At 41.6% G+C, this 16,853-nt stretch overlaps 1 protein-coding gene across 1 annotated transcript in view; it reads left to right on the top strand.

Annotated features, from left to right (window-relative positions):
• The window catches only part of Oga (O-GlcNAcase), a 41,061-nt gene that overhangs the window by 6,561 nt on the left and 17,647 nt on the right, over positions 1–16,853 (top strand). The window contains exons 2-10 of the mRNA XM_041660759.1: positions 257–308; positions 811–908; positions 1,950–2,080; positions 3,802–3,973; positions 7,236–7,334; positions 9,593–9,877; positions 11,444–11,602; positions 13,221–13,834; positions 15,487–15,661. Of these exons, the coding sequence (XP_041516693.1) occupies positions 257–308; positions 811–908; positions 1,950–2,080; positions 3,802–3,973; positions 7,236–7,334; positions 9,593–9,877; positions 11,444–11,602; positions 13,221–13,834; positions 15,487–15,661 (1,785 nt within the window). The remainder of the gene's footprint in view (positions 1–256; positions 309–810; positions 909–1,949; positions 2,081–3,801; positions 3,974–7,235; positions 7,335–9,592; positions 9,878–11,443; positions 11,603–13,220; positions 13,835–15,486; positions 15,662–16,853) is intronic.

Consider the following 16,853-nt stretch of genomic DNA (forward strand, 5'->3'; position numbering starts at 1 on the left):
AGAGGAGGAAATTTGGAAATTTAGGAATAGATAAACAGTGTTTGATTGCGTAGTTTTCAGATTCTGCTGTGTTTTATCCGTGGGGCTCAGACCTAGGGCCTCTGGTAGATGAGGCTGTTTACCCAGGAGGCCACACATTTGTCAGCACCTCCACACATTTCATAGAAAACTGATTCCACGTGTGTAACCTCCTTTTTTTCTTAAGCTGTACCTTATTTTCGAAGCTAAGAGTAGTTTTATTTTTCTTTAATTCCAGGGTTTTATGGAAGACCTTGGGTAATGGAACAGAGAAAAGAACTGTTTAGAAGGTAAGTTTCGTATGACACTGGAGGCACTCTCGCTGGATGAGCTTGGTGTCATAGCAGGAGTTGCTATCTTGTAGTCGTTTCCAAACTGTCTGGGGAAGCTGAACAGGTTGGGGCTTTGTCTGCTTTATTCAGAGTTCTCTTTTTGTTCAACACTTAGTATGATGGTGCACTTTGTGATATTTAATTAGTTAAGGGCTGGAGAGATGGCTCAGTGGTTAAGAACACTGACTCCTCTGCCAGAAGATCTGGGTTTAATTCTCATATTCCCAGCACCCATATGGCAGCTTATAACTAACTGTAACTCCAGTCCAAGGGGATCTGACACCCTCACACCAATGCACATAAAATTAAATAAATTAGAAAAAATTCCATTGATAATTAAAGTTGAACAGTAGAATATTACTGGTTTGTCATGAGATAGAGGTACATCAAAAATAGTAATTGAGATTTATAGTTTATTAATATTTCCTATTTATGCAGCTGTAATTTTCTTTCTCTTAAGGCTTCAGAAATGGGAATTAAATACATACTTGTATGCTCCAAAAGATGACTACAAACATAGGATGTTTTGGCGAGAGATGTATTCAGTGGAAGAAGCTGGTAATCTTTGTGTGTGTGTGTGTGTGTGTGTGTGTGTGTGTGTGTGTCTGTCTGTCTGTCTGTCTGTGTACATACATGCCTGCCCCTAAACTTGAACACGTGTGCAGGCAGGTCCTTGAGTAGGGAGTTTTTCTCTTTCCAACTGAAAGCTTCAGAGATTGAATTCTGTCTTTCAGACTGTGTGGCAAGTACTTTTATCGTCCTTAGCCATCTTGCTGGCCTGGTGGTGATGTTTTTTATTTTGATCAATTGAGTTCAAAATAGTGAGTGAGGGGACAATTTTAAGGTTGTACTAGACTCTTACTAAAAATTGTATTTTATAGGGCAGTGGAGATAGCTCAGTGATGGAGGGACAGTAGTAGTGTGATAGACAGATGAGTAGATGGATGGAGCTGTGTAAATTTAGCCTAGGAATTTCATTTACTCAGATAACCCCCTCCAAAAAGTATTTGAACCTTTCAAATGTTAGGAGAAAATAGAAATGGGTTGCATTCAGTAAGAGAATTGACAATTGAGGGGTTTTAAGACGAGGCTGGTGAGATGGTTCACTGTGTAAGGATACCTGCCATTAAACCTGGCAACTTGAGTTTGAGTCTCAGGACTCACATGCAGCTGTCCTCTGTCCACACACTACTTTGTTAACACCAAATGTTTAAGAAACTGTTTGAAAATGAGAATAAAAGGTCTTTTTAAAATATTGGTTCAAATAGCTGGGTGACGGTGATGCACTCAGGAGGAAGAGGCAGAAAGATCTCTGAGTTCTAGGCCAGCCTATTCTACAGAAGTGAGTTCCATGACAGGCACCAAAACTACAGAGAAACCCTGTCTTGGGGGGGAAAAAGTTCAAATAAAAGTGTGTGCTTTTGTGAGATTATCAGGGTATACCAAAATACCTTCCATGAATATGATACTTTTTAAATTTTAATGCTTAGCATTAAAGAACCTTTACTGTAAATGGGAAGAGATAATTTCTTCAGTTAGAAGGGACAGTTTGTTTTAGCATCCTATGTTGCTTTCTAAAACCAAGACTTTGTTCTTTAGAGCAACTTATGACTCTCATCGCTGCTGCTCGAGAATACGAGATAGAATTCATCTACGCTATTTCCCCAGGCCTGGACATCACCTTTTCTAACCCCAAGGAAGTATCAACATTGAAACGCAAATTAGACCAGGTAATTCTTTTTTATTTTTCCTGACTCAATATTGAAATGGTTTTTTGTTTTTTGTTTTTTTTTTTTTTTTTTTTTTAAGTTTTTTCGGGACAGGGTTTCTCTGTGGTTTTGGAGCCTGTCCTGGAACTAGCTCTTGTAGACCAGGCTGGTCTCGAACTCACAAAGATCCGCCTGCCTCTGCCTCCCAAGTGCTGGGATTAAAGGCGTGCGCCACCACCGCCCGGCTCGAAATGGGGTTTTCTTAATTGCTTTATGATGTTAAAAGGAAATATTGGTGGGAGAGATGGCTCAGTGGTTAAGAGCACTGGCTCCAGAGGTCCTGAGTTCAATTCCCAGCGACCACATGGTGGTTCATAACCATCTATAGTGGGATCTGATGCCCTCTTCTGGCATAAAGGCGTATATGCAGATAGAGCACATAAATAAATCTTTTAAAAATAAAAGGAAATCAAATTGATACTTTATTTCTGTAGCTATTACTTTCATAATTGTGGGTAGAGAAGTATTTGTCAGTCAAAAAACTTAACTAGAATACCATAGATCCCCCATGCCTCTGCTTCCTGAGTATTGGTATTAAAGGCATGTGCCACCGCTGGATGTTTTGTTCTTTTTTTTAAATATTTATTTATTTATTATGGATACAATATTCTGTTTGTATATATGCCTGCTAGAAGAGGACACCAGACCTCATTACAGATGGTTGTGAGCCACCATGTGGTTGCTGGGAATTGAACTCGGGGTCCTTTGGAAGAGCACGCAATGCTCTTAACCGCCGAGCCGTCTCTTCAACCCCACATGTTTTGTTCTTTAAGAAAAGATTTGTATTGGTGGCATCACATGGCTTGTAAAACTTTGAAGGTAGCCGGGCGATGGTGGCGCACGCCTTTAATCCCAGCACTCGGGAGGCAGAGGCAGGCGGATCTCTGTGAGTTCGAGACCAGCCTGATCTACAGAGCTAGTTCCAGGACAGGCTCCAAAGCCACAGAGAAACCCTGTCTCGAAAAACCAAAAAAAAAAAAAACTTTGAAGGTAGAAAGCTGGGTGTGGCGATTCATTATATTCCAGTATTTGAGAGTAAGAGAATTTCTAAAATTTGAGGCCAGCCTGGCCTCCAGTGTGAGACCCTCTCTTAAGAAGGGGACGCTACAGAGATAGCTCAGCAGTTAAGAACACTGGCTGTTCTTCCAGAGGACCCGGATTCAGTTCCCAACACCACATGGCAGCTCACAATTATCTATAACTCCAGTTCCAGGTGAATTAGTGTTCTTTCCAAGACTAGATCAAGGCCTAAATATTTCATAGATTGAGTATACTTGTTCATACTTTTGTAATTTTATGAATTTTTTGGATCTTCTAGGATAGGTTGCCTTGTATAAACTGTTTGAGGGCTAGAGAGATTGCTCAGCTGATAAAGGGTAGGCTCACAACCAAAAATATAAGAGTTCGTTTTTCCAGCACTCACGGCTATCTCTCCAGCAACCAGACAAACAACCAAGCAAACAAAACTATTGTTTGAACATTTACTCGATTCATTCCCAAGTGAAAATTGGGTCCCAAAACACTAGCTATATTAACTTAAAATTGCTACCACTTAAAATGTAAAAAGATCAGATATTCTTTGACATTCCAAGGAAAATATTTGACTTTGATATAACCATAAGTATATATTTAAAATACTTTTCTCTGAGATGAACTAATAATTGTGTTTTTTCTTTTCTAAGGTGTCTCAATTTGGGTGCAGGTCATTTGCTTTGCTTTTTGATGATATTGACCATAATATGTGCGCGGCAGACAAAGAGGTGTTCAGTTCTTTTGCTCATGCACAAGTTTCTATCACAAATGAAATTTATCAGTACCTAGGAGAGCCTGAAACGTTCCTCTTCTGTCCTACAGGTATTGTATATGAGAACTGAGTATTTAACTAGTATTGGAATATGTTAAAAGGATCTATGTAAGCCAGGTGTGGTGGCTCAATACCTTTAATCCCAGAACTCAGGAGGCAGTGGCTAGTGGATCTCTGTGAGTTCGAGGCCAGCTGGTCTACAAAGCGACAGCCAGTACTGTCTTGAAAAACCAAAAGAAAAAGAAAAAAAAAGTATCAATGTATTACATATTTTCCGTCATGTATAAAAGGAACACATGTTTAGTACATTTTTTATTGATATTTATTGAGCTCTACATTTTCTCTGCTCTCCTCCCTGCCTCTCCCTTCCCCACTTCAATCCTCCCCCAAGGCCCCCATGTTCCCAATTTACTCAGGAGATCTTGTCTTTTTTTACTTTCTACTTCCCATGTAGATTAGAGCTATGTAAGTCTCTCAGTGTCCGCATTGTTGTCTAAGTTCTCTGGAATTGTGATTTGTAGGCTGGCTTTCTTTGCTTTATGTTTAAAAACCACCTATGAGTGAGTACATGTGGTAATTGTGTTTCTGTGTCAAGGAACACATTTTTAGAAGACAGTTTTCAAAGTCATATAGGAAAAATTTAGGACCTTCTAATACCATAGAAGTAGGTTGGAGATATTATGTACTTTTTAGTATTAGAAGTTGTTAGGAGTTAGGAATATTTCCGAAACGTGAGCTCTCTGCCGACGCCAAATTCCCAATCAAGCCAAATCAAAACAAGCCAAATTAAGAAATACCCAGGTTTAATGGGCGTTCTATGCTCTCGGTGGCGCCGCACAAACGGTGTGTCCTCTTTTGGGAGCTCATTTAAGTACCCTGGGGAGGGGTCAGGACCTGGCCTGCAGGGATTTTGAGTCCAGACCAGGCCTGGGGGCTGGGATAGATTCTAGGGGCTGGAGCCTACGCTCCCAACTTGACATTCCAGACTCTTTGGATATAGGGGTGACAGAAAATTGGAGTGGTAATAATGACAAACATTTAGGCTCTCTTTGAGAAAAAGGGCGTAGACTCAAATCTGGCTACTTGCTGTGGGCAAGGGGCCATATGGGGAAGGGGAGAGCTAGGTGTCCACGTTTAGCAATAGGTGTGGCTGGAAAGGCATCCTATGTACTGTCATCCTGGAGAAGGCAGGTGTCTAAGAAAAGAATTGTTATCATTAAAGATGAGTGTGCCAGAATGTGGAGCAGATAGGCCCTTCATTGTGGCATCCTGGAAAACCGGAAGGTGGAAGGTCCTGTCTGCTGGGCAGACCAAGTGTCTTGAGTAGGCGCCTGCTTGAGCCTGGAGAGATGGTACCAGCATGGGTGTCCCAAGAGCTTGGCAGCCGATGGAGTGTTGAGGATTACCGTGTGAAGTCCTCTCCATCGAGGTTCGAGAGACTAGGAGTTAACTGTTTGAGGAGTACTCTCTCCCCTGGGGAGAGCGCGGCAGGTTTAGGGGCCTTAGGGTCCACTGGTATAGTGGCAGGAAGACAACTGTCAGCGGGTGAACGGAGAAGGGACCTTAAAAGGGAGAGGTAGTGTGTAACCATTACATTTCCAGGTTAAAGGAGGAGAATAGAATAATTGGAATAAAAACTGGAAAAAAAATTAAATTTACATGATTTTAACTTAGTCATGTCTCACTCCCTTCGGCTTGTTCTCTTTTTCTGCCCATGCATTTCTGCCCCCGTTTCACTGCTCCCACTCTCTTCTGGCTCTATTCTAGCAGTCAGAATAGAACGCGTCCCCGCTCTGCTGCTTGGTTTTCCGCTGAAAATGTTTTCATCCTTAGTCACCTCTCAAAATTGACCTCTGTAAACTTTGTTCACCATTTTTTCCCTTTTCGTTTGTTTGTTTGGTTTTGGTTTTGATTTTGGTTTTTTTCGAAACAGAATTTCTCTGTGTAACCCTGGTTGTGCTGGAACTTGCTTCTGTAGTCCAGGCTGTCCTCAGACTCAGAGATCAAGCTGCTGCTACCACTGCCTGGTCTAAAGGTGTGGGCCACCACTGTCTGACTCACTTTTGTTTCTTGTTCAGAAAGAGATGTTAGTTGTGAGGGGTAACTGGTCAGAATTCTTTTCCAGTGGGGGTATTGGGTTTGGTCTCATCAGGCTAGCAAGTTGGGGACTAAAGTGGGGGTGATGTGCACATATCACCATGGCAGGTGTTGTAGGAGGCCACCCAGACTCCCACAGAAACTATTATTTAAATCACTGCTTGACCAGTCAGCTTATGTGTATTGCTAGCTAGCTCTTACATCTAGAATTAACCCATTTCCATTATTTTATATTTTACCACGAACCTCATGGCCTACTGGCAAGGTTCTAGCTGACAACTCACATCTACTCTGCCTACTCTCTCTCCCAGCATTCAATTTAGTTTTCTCTCCTACTTCTATTCTGCCCTGCCCAGGCCCAAGACAGTTTTTTTTAAATAGCCAATGGTGTTCATAGCATACAGAGGGGAATCCTACATCCGCAGGATTAAGTATTTTTTTTAAAGATTTATGTAGAAGCTTATAAAATTCAGTTCTGATGACTGGGATTATAAGGATTGCTTGTTACTACTACTAAAAATTCCAAGGATTTGTTTTTGAGATAAAGACTCTTGATGAAGAGTTAATCTGTGGTACATAGGGAGACCCTTGAGATTTTTGTTGTTGTTTGTTTTGTTTTAAAAACATGGAGATGCGGGGCTGGAGAGATGGCTCAGTGGTTAAGAGCATTGCCTGCTCTTCCAAAGGTCCTGAGTTCAATTTCCAGCAACCACATGGTGGCTCACAACCATCTGAAATGAGATCTGATGCCCTCTTCTGGCCTGCAGGCAGACACACAGACAGAACATTGTATACATAATAAATAAAATATTTAAGAAAAAAAACCATGGAGATGCATATCAGTGACCCAAGTGATAGGGAAGCAGAGGCAAGGAGAACCACTACCAGGTTGAGGCTAGGGCTGCCGACTTAGAGACCTTTTCCCGAGGATTCTCCATCTAATGGAGGCTGTTCTGTGACATTGTTCTGCCTAGCATGACCTTCTGTGAACTTCTGCCGTGGGCCTGGAGTTGAGATAATAAGCAGGCCCACCACCCAGTTTGGATATATGATTGTATAAACTATTATATGTAACATCTGCCCAAGTTTACTTCTTTTTTTATGACAAAGAACCTTTTACTGTTTGAATAAAAATGATACAGAATTTTAAAGCATTTTTCCCAGTTCCCATGACCATTTTAATCCTGACTTAATTTTCTCCCCCTCTGCATTCAGAATATTGTGGCACTTTCTGTTATCCAAATGTTTCTCAGTCTCCTTACTTAAGGACTGTGGGTGAGAAGCTTTTACCTGGAATTGAGGTCCTTTGGACAGGTAAGTCCTCAAGAATTGTATAGTGAAAGTTTTATTACTAGGACTTAGGAAAACTGGTTGTTTGTATTAGGTGGATACTTTTGTCTGTTGAGACAGGGCCTTCTGTATTTCAGGCCTGAAATTCACCGTGTAGCCAAGGATGATCTTGAATTTAGTGGTTTTCTTGTTTCTACCTCGTAAGTGCTGGAAATACAACTGTATCCAATATACGCAGTTTATGTGGTGCTGAGGATCTAACAACTAATTTTCTGTCAATTTAGCTATACTACTAGACTCCTGGGAAACTTGTTTTATAAAATGAGTAACAGGGCCAATCAGTGGTGGTGCACACCATTAGTCCCAGCACTTGGGAAGCAGAGGCAGACGGATCTCTGAGTTTGAGGCCAGCCTCATCTACAGAGTAAGTTCGAGACCAGCCAGGACTGTTAGAAAAAAACCTTGTCTCAAAAAAAACAAAATAAAAGAATTACGTTACTATGCTGGTTTAGAAAGGAAAATAGAAGCTGGGCATAGTGGCACACCCCTTTAATCTCAGTACTTGGGAGGCATAGGCAGGTAAATCTGTGAATTTAAGGCCATTCTGGCCTACATAGTGAGTTCCAGGACTACATAGACTGTCTCAAAAAACAAAAACAGCCGGGCGGTGGTGGCGCACGCCTTTAATCCCAGCACTCGGGAGGCAGAGGCAGGCGGATCTCTGTGAGTTCGAGGCCAGCCTGGTCTACAAGAGCTAGTTCCAGGACAGGCTCCAAAGCTACAGCGAAACCCTGTCTCGAAAAACCAAAAAAAAAAAAAAAAAGAAAAAGAAAACCAGAAGAATTAAGTATAAAATTTCTGTTCCAGCACTTGGGAGGCTGAAGTAGGAGGATCATGAGAATTGAGGCCAACCTTATAAATGAGTGGATAAAGAGAAGGGAGACAAGCTGTGATAGCTGCTCAGTAGTGTATCTCATCAGTCTGCAGCACTTGAAACTCTGGGCTTCATCCGCTTTGATGGAAAGACCTGGGGGATGGAGATGGGTATAGAGGGAAATTTTCAGGATAGTGTATATGCAAGGAAAACATGTAAAAGCTTCTGTGTTTTTAAATTTCACACATTTTTATTTTATTTTTTTTATTTTTTATTTTTTTTTTTGGTTTTTCTAGACAGGGTTTCTCTGTGGTTTTGGAGCCTGTCCTGGAACTAGCTCTTGTAGACCAGGCTGGTCTCAAATTCACAGAGATCCGCCTGCCTCTGCCTCCCAAGTGCTGGGATTAAAGGCGTGCGCCACCACCGCCCGGCTATTTTTATTGTTTTGTGTATGTGATATGTGTGTAATTGCATGTGTCACAGCAAGTGGAAATCAGAGAACAGCTTGTGATGTCTCTCCTTCCATCACATGGGTCCTGGGGTCCTGAGGATCAAACTTAGGTCCTCAAGCTTGGTGGCAAGTGCTGTTTGTTTCTTTTTTTATTCTTTTCTTTAGTCTTTTTTTGTTTTTTTTTTCCCCCTGAGACAGGGTTTCTCTGTAGCTTTGGAGCCTGTCCTGGCACTAATCCTGTAGACCAGGCTGATCTTGCACTCACAGAGATCCACCTGTTTCTGCCTCCCGAGTGCTGGGATTAAAGGCGTGTCAAGCAGTTTTATACACTGAGCCATGTCACTGACCTTCTTAGCTCTTATTTTATCTCTTTACATTTTTTTATTGCATTTATTTATCGTGTATGTGTGTGTGTGCATGTAAAAGTCAGGGGACAACTAGTAGGATTTGGTTCTCTCTTCCTACCCTGTAGGTCGTGTGATTGGACTCAGGTTGCCAAACTTGCTGTTTAGATTTATTGTATTTTATTTTGTTTTTCGAGACCGGGTTTCATTGTAAATTTGGAGCCTGTCCTGGAACTAGCTCTTGTAAACCAGGCTGGCCTTGAACTCACAGATCCGCCTGCCTCTGCCTCCTGAGTGCTGGGATTAAAGGTGTTCACCACCACCGCCCAACCCAATTTAATGTATTTTTATGCATATTTTGACTGCATGCATGGATGTATGTATACCTAGTACATGCCTGGTGCCCAAGAAGGGATTATCTGATTCTGGAACTGGAGTTAAGGATGCTTGTGAATCACCATGTGGGCTCTGGAAACCCAACCCAGGTCCTCTGCAAGAGTAACAAATGATCTTAACCACTGATCCATCTCTCCAGCATTGCTAAAGTTTAATTATTTTAAAGAACCATGTAGAAGGTTCTGTAAATAAAGTTCTTTTTACAAATTATTTCTAGGTCCAAAAGTTGTTTCAAAAGAAATTCCAGTAGAGTCTATTGAAGAGGTTTCTAAGATCATCAAGAGAGCTCCAGTGATCTGGGATAATATCCACGCTAATGATTATGATCAGAAGAGGCTGTTTCTGGGTCCCTACAAAGGAAGATCCACAGAACTCATCCCACGGTTAAAGGGGGTGCTGACTAATCCAAACTGTGAATTTGAAGCTAACTATGTTGCTATCCACACCCTTGCCACGTGGTATAAATCAAACATGAATGGAGTTAGAAAGGATGTAGTGATGAGTGAGTATCCTGTATTGATGATGGACTTTTGGGGGAGAGGTACATTTGTATTCCTTTATTGTCACAGTTAAAGCTTTTATTATATTAAAGCATGTTTTCATTTCTCTTAGTCATAGATATATAATAAGGAAAATCTGTGTGGCCTTGGACAAGTCATTTTTTTTTTTGCAAAGTTTGAAGTGAGAATGTTGGTGTTTATTGATTTACATTTAATTATATTGTATGGCGGTGCCTCTTTCTTGGATATTAAGAGGAGAGTGGGAAGAATAAAGTGTACCTGCTTCTGAAAATAATTGAAGTTGTGGAAGGCTTGCAGGCATTGGTAGTATTTCTAATGTTGTCATGCTATTACAGAGTGTGGTACCAGAGGAAAGAATGAGAACCTGAAGTATTGAAGTGTTGATAAACAGTTTGACAGGTATTTGAGCTGGATCAGGTAGAGTTGCTACACATGGTTCAGGGGAAAATATTGGTCATAAAAATTTTGAAGTTAGAGCTTGTAAGGTAGGGCTTAGTGCTTTAAAGGCATTAGCTGTGCAAACCAAGCAACCTGAAGTTGAGTATCTGTTATCCACATAATGGAAGGAGACTCCACAGTTGTACTCTGACCCCCGTATTATGCCAAGGATGCATGCCCACAGGCATATCATGGCACACGATAAATGATAATAAAAATTAAGAATTTTGAAGTTAGTCTGAAACAGGGTTATTGATGAAATTTGGATTAATAGTGCGTTTTGCCAGGGCCCTTGGTGGTATGTAGTTGTCTGTCTCTCAGTCTGTGTCACTCTTGTAATATTTCATTGAATTAATGAGTCCTTTTATGGCCTGCTCATTGCTGTTTCTTTCACCCCAATAAAAGGCACAATTAGAAGTATTATCTCCATCCCTTCTGCATGCATGACATTTAACTCCTGCATCTTTAAGACAGCATAATGCAACACTAAGGGATAGATGTTGGATTAGCCAAACTCAGCTATGCAGGGAAATAAGGGAAAGCAAGCTCAAAATCAAGACGTTTGAACTTCTCTTCTTGTAATGTAATGAATTATTAATAATGAAATTGTAAGTACCTGAAGACTTTTTTTTTTTTAATTGGTTTTTTGAGACAGGGTTTCTCTGTGGTTTTGGAGCCTGTCCTGAAACTAGCTCTTGTAGACCAGGCTGGCCTCAAACTCACAGAGATCCTCCTGCCTCTGCCTCCCAAGTGTTGGGATTAAAGGCGTGTGCCACCACCGCCCGGCGTACCTGAAGAGTTAAATAGGTTTTCTTTATGCAGAGGATGGTGTAATACTTTTAATTAACATTGTCATCTCATTATTGGTGTTTATTGGACATTTATGACAAACTTTTCTGATTATTCTAACATGCTTATTATTTCATTTGGAACCTCGAGCAAGTAGGTGACTTTCTAGATGGTTACTGAAGGATCTTGTATTTGTGTTTTATGTTGATGTGTTTTAGTTTTTCACTGCTTTGCTTGTACTACAACAAGTGAAATTTATACATCTTCACTTGGGAGGAGGTTTTTATAATCAAAACTATTTTTGTGCTTTCTTTCCTCAGCTGACAGTGAAGACAGTACTGTATCAATACAAATAAAGTTAGAAAATGAAGGCAGTGATGAAGACATTGAAACTGATATACTCTATAGTCCACAGATGGCTTTAAAGCTAGCTTTAACGGAATGGTTGCAGGAGTTCGGCGTACCTCATCAATACAGCAGTGAGTTGGGCTGGAATGGGTGAGGTGGTGGTGCTGCTTAGAATCGAAGGCAAACAATCTGTCACTTAACTATATCCTAGCCCATCAGTTTTTATTTTATGTTTTACTTGGGATCATCTATTATTGCTGTGTATGAATGATTGTGTGGGTGGACATTTGCCTGTGCCAACCATCCTCTTTGAGACTTTTCTTTTCGGTATGGTTTCATGTAACCCAGGTGGGTCTCTAATTTGACAAGTAGCCAAAGATGAGCTTGAACTTCTAATCTTGCTGACTCCACTTCCTGAATTCTTGAAAACATCACACTGGTTTAGCCAGTTTCATAAGGAGATTGGATTACAGAGTTGAGTCACAAAATGTACTGTCATGCCCCTTAACTTAGATCCATTAAGCAAAGTGTAATTGCGTTTGTTGTTACCTTTTAAAGCTACCTTGGAGCTTGCTGTTTAGTCAGGGATGTCACTGAGCCTCTTCCTGATCCACTCACTTTTTTCCCACGTGTTGGATTTTAGGCATATGCTACTGTGTCCAGTTTTTATTGGTGGTGTTTGTTTGGAGTCAGTTTTTCTCTGTGTAGCTTTGGAACATGTTGGGGAACTCACTCTGTAGACCAGGCTGCCTTTGAAATCAGAGATCTGCCTGCCTCTGCCTACCAAGTTCTGGGATTAAATTCATGCACCACCATCACCCAGCCCATGTCTAGCTTCTTAAAAAATTATGTAACTGGGGGCTGGAGAGATGGCTCAGAGGTTAAGAGCACTGACTGCTCTTCCACAGGTCCTGAGTTCAATTCCCAGCAACCACATGGTGGCTCACAGCCATCTATAATGAGATATGGTGCCCTCTTCTGGCATATAAGCATACATGGAAGGAATGTTGTATACATAATAAATAAATCTTTAAAAAAAAGAGTACTTCCTGCTCTTTCAGAGGTCCTTACTTCAGATCCCTACACACAGGCCAACTCAACAGTCATCTGTAATTCCAATTTGAGGAGATCTAATGCTCTTTTCTTGCCTCTAAGGGCATCGGGCATATCTGTGGTACACACATACATACATGTGGCCTACAGGCTATGGATCCCCTTGGAGCTACAACCATGGATAGTTGTCAGCAGCCTGATGTGGGTGCTGGAAATGAGCTTGGGTTCTCTGCAAGAACAGTATACACTTTTGTTCTGTGACAGGGTCTCTGTTTGCATCCTTGACTTTCTTGGAAACTCAGCGGCCATGACCTCAGGTTGATCTTACCTCTGCCTTCTAAGTGCTAGGATTAAAGGTGTGTGCCACCACTCCTGACCACAGCATTCAGAAGGGTGTGCCATCAAGCGAGTTTTCAAGTTATCTTTAACTAAATTTATTGATTTATTGTATGTACATACAGGCAGGTACGTACCACAGCACAGCTTTGAAGAGTCAGTTCTTTCCATGTCAGTTCCAGGGATCAAACTCAGGTCATTGGGCTTGGTGGCAAGTTTCTTAACCTTTTGAGCTGTCTCCCTGGCCTGAGTGGGGGGGGGGGGGGGGGGGGGGGGAGAATTTCTTAAAGTCTACTAAGCCTAATTAGTTCTGTTTTTAATTTTGATTGCTTTTGTTTCTCCTTTCTCTCCCCTTGATAGGTAGGCAGGTTGCACACAGTGGAGCTAAGGCAAGTGTAGTTGACGGGACTCCTCTAGTTGCAGCACCCTCTTTAAATGCCACGACCGTAGTTACGACAGTTTACCAGGAGCCCATTATGAGCCAGGGAGCAGCTCTGAGTGGTGAGCCTTCAGCTCTGACCAAGGAAGAAGAAAAGAAACAGCCAGATGAAGAACCCATGGATATGGTAGTAGAAAAGCAAGAAGAACCAGAGCACAAGAATGACAATCAAATACTAACTGAAATTGTTGAAGCTAAAATGGCGGAGGAATTGAAACCAATGGACACCGATAAGGAAAGCATAGCTGAATCCAAATCCCCAGAGATGTCTATGCAAGAAGATTGCATTAGCGATATTGCTCCTATGCAGACTGATGAACAAACAAACAAGGAGCAGTTTGTGCCTGGTCCAAATGAAAAGCCTTTGTACACTGCAGAACCAGTGACTCTAGAGGACTTACAGTTACTTGCTGATCTCTTCTATCTTCCTTATGAGCATGGACCCAAAGGAGCACAGATGTTACGGGAATTTCAGTGGCTTCGAGCAAACAGTAGCGTTGTCAGTGTCAATTGCAAAGGAAAAGACTCCGAAAAAGTGAGTATGCTTGCTGCACTCACTGGCTCCTCACAGTGAGACCAGATGCTCAGGGATTTCTTTACAATGCCTGAAAAACACTTTAAAGGGATTGTTTTTGTTTGCTTGCTTGCTTTTGGTTTTTGAAGACAGGGTTTCTCTGTGTAGGCTTGGCCGTTTTAGAACTCTCTGTAGAGCAGGCTGGCCTGGAACTCACAGAGATTTGCCTGCCTCTGCCTCCCGAATGCTCGGATTAAAGGGGTCTGCCACCGGTGCCTGGCTTTAAGGTTTATTTGTAGTTGAATGTAGGTGTGTGTGTCTGTGTCAGTCTGTGTTCACATGTGGGAACATGAATGCAGGTTCCCACAAAGACCAGAGCCATTTGACCTTTTACAGCTAGAGTTAGAAGCAGTTGTGAGCCACCTGGTGTGGGTTGGTAGGTTTGAGACAGATTCTCCATATATTGTGAGCTGGAGGTAGTCATTTTGGCTCAGCTCCCCCAAGTGTTGGGATTGTGGAAGCCCCTCCCCTGCAACAAAAGAAGCATCCAGGGGGCTAGAGAGATGGCTCAGAGGTTAAGAGCATTGCCTGCTCTTCCAAAGGTTCTGAGTTCAAGTCCCAGCAACCACATGGTGGCTCACAACAATCTGTAATGAGGTGCCCTCTTCTGGCCTGCAGGCATACACACAGACAGAATATTGTATACATAATAAATAAATTAATATTTTAAAAAAAGGAAGCATCCTTATATGTCTGGTGTGGTGGTTCTTACATGTGGTTCTAATGCTTAAATAATGGAAGCAGAGGATCCCAGAGTTCAGGGCTGTTCTCCACTATATCTTTAGTTTGATCAGCCTGGGTTATAAGCAGGAGACCCTGCCTCCCCACCCCAAAAAAGTAACCAAGTTTAGTTTCTTCCTTTTTTCCCCTCAGCCATGAGGAAATTACTTTTATTTCATATGTAGGAGTGTTTTGCTTGAATGTGTGTATGTGCACCACATTTATGCCTGGTGCCTGAGGCCAGAAGAGGGCATCGCATCTCCTGGGACTGGAGTTAGAGTTACGGGTGTTTGGGAGGCTACTTTGTGGGTGCTGGGCAAAAATTTGAGTCCCCTACAAGAGTAGCAGGTGTACTAAACTGCTGAGCATCTCTCCACGTTTGTGATTCTTAAATGAAATACTGTAACTGGTGTAAAACACATTTTAGAATGTGTTCTATAAAATAAATGGGAAATTTTCTACATCTGGCATCTTCACCTTCACAGTTTGACTTTCTTGTTAGAAATGGAGGGAAGTTGCTGGGCAGCAGTGGTGGCGCACACCTTTAATCCCAGCACTCAGGAGCCAGAAGCAGGTGGATCTCTGTGAGTTTAAGGCCAGACAGGTCTACATAGTAAGTTCCAGGACAGCAGGACTGTTTATCAGAGAAATCCTGCCTCAAAAAACCACAAAAAAAAAAAAAAAAAAGAAAAAGAAAAGAAATAGAGGAAAGTCTATTTTAGATATTTTCTGTCAGTTCAGCGAGATAAGCTCATTGTTCACTTAGCGTTTAAGCAAGTGATTCACTGATGTTTAAGATAAATTCATGTGCCTGATAAACGGCTAAGTTTGTAACTCTTAGATTATTTTGTTAAATTTAAAATCATTGCTTCCTTTTTTAAAATCCCGTATAGATTGAAGAGTGGCGGTCACGAGCAGCCAAGTTTGAAGAGATGTGTGCACTAGTGATGGGGATGTTCACTCGGCTCTCCAATTGTGCCAACAGGACAATCCTGTATGACATGTACTCCTATGTCTGGGATATCAAGAGTATAATGTCTATGGTGAAGTCTTTTGTGCAGTGGTTAGGTAGGTGCAGCAGCAATGATCCTATCTCCTCATTCTTATATATTGTACTTAAAAAAATTATCCCACAGGGAGAAAACCATTTAGGGAATTGGCAAATTTCCATGTATTTTATTTCTTAGATTTTTCTTAAAGATGAACATAGTTGAAAAACTTGAAAGTTTTAGTAATTTTGTTGAGCATGTTAGTTTTTCTCCCTTGGGCTAATTCCATAAATACCTTGAAAATATGTTAGAAAGTACTGACTTTAACGTGCTCTGACTGAATGCTTCCTGGATGGAACCCCGAGTCCTTCATTGACCTGATTTGGAGATGAGACTCTATGAGATGTGACGCTGTAAGCTTTCTGCTGCTTGCTGTGTCTTGGTAACATTAGTGCTGTGTTTACTAGAACTAGTGCTGCAACTCCCCCAGGGGCCTGGCAAGAGGAAGCTGTCCTCCCAGCCCTGTGCGCATGCGAGCTTTAGTGGAAGGCTATTCTGGTGCTACTTGGTATAACTTCATGTGGCTGTTTCTTTATTCCTCTACCAAGTAATCGATTTTAGCATGAAATGGAAATTACAGTCCCCTATAAGCTCTTGCTTGGTTCAGTGGACTTTTGTGTGCTTCCTCCCCCCCCCCCCCCTTTTTTTTCTCTTCTTTTTGGAAATTCTCAAACTTGGTTTTAAAAAGAAAAGCACCAGCATGGCCAAGTTTCTCCAGGAATCTCATTTCATTTGCAGGTTTTCAGTGCAATGGACTCACAGCACACAGCAGGCAGCAAAGCTAACTGATGTGTCAGTTTTCATAGTAGTCAGAAATACTGTGACGGGGTTTCACGATCTGAGTGTGAAATAGATGGTCTGAAACACAGTCAGCCCTGAGTAGTTAGATTTGTAATTCTCCACCCATATGCCTTTGGGCTCCTAAATATTTAAAAAAGGAAGAATATCTGATAATTGATTTAGAAACTATGATAATTTCCTCTGTGGTCCTGCGTATTAGCATGGCAGGCTTGATGGAAGGTTCTGTCTAGGATTCTATCTAGCTGGGAGCAGTCTCTTTAGGCTCCTGGGGAATATGTGGGGAGATCTCTGTATTGACTGTTGAATGACAGCACTTGCCTTCCAGGCTTGTTGCCAAGGAGTTATTTAATCCTTACAGGGATTTGCGTTTTAAGAATCTAAGGCCCGTAGGTATTTTGAGCCTGAAATCC

This window comes from Microtus oregoni, unplaced genomic scaffold, assembly GCF_018167655.1.
Source record: "Microtus oregoni isolate MIOR12 unplaced genomic scaffold, Mior012 000012F_ref0000307, whole genome shotgun sequence".
NCBI classification, from domain to species: Eukaryota; Metazoa; Chordata; class Mammalia; order Rodentia; family Cricetidae; genus Microtus; species Microtus oregoni.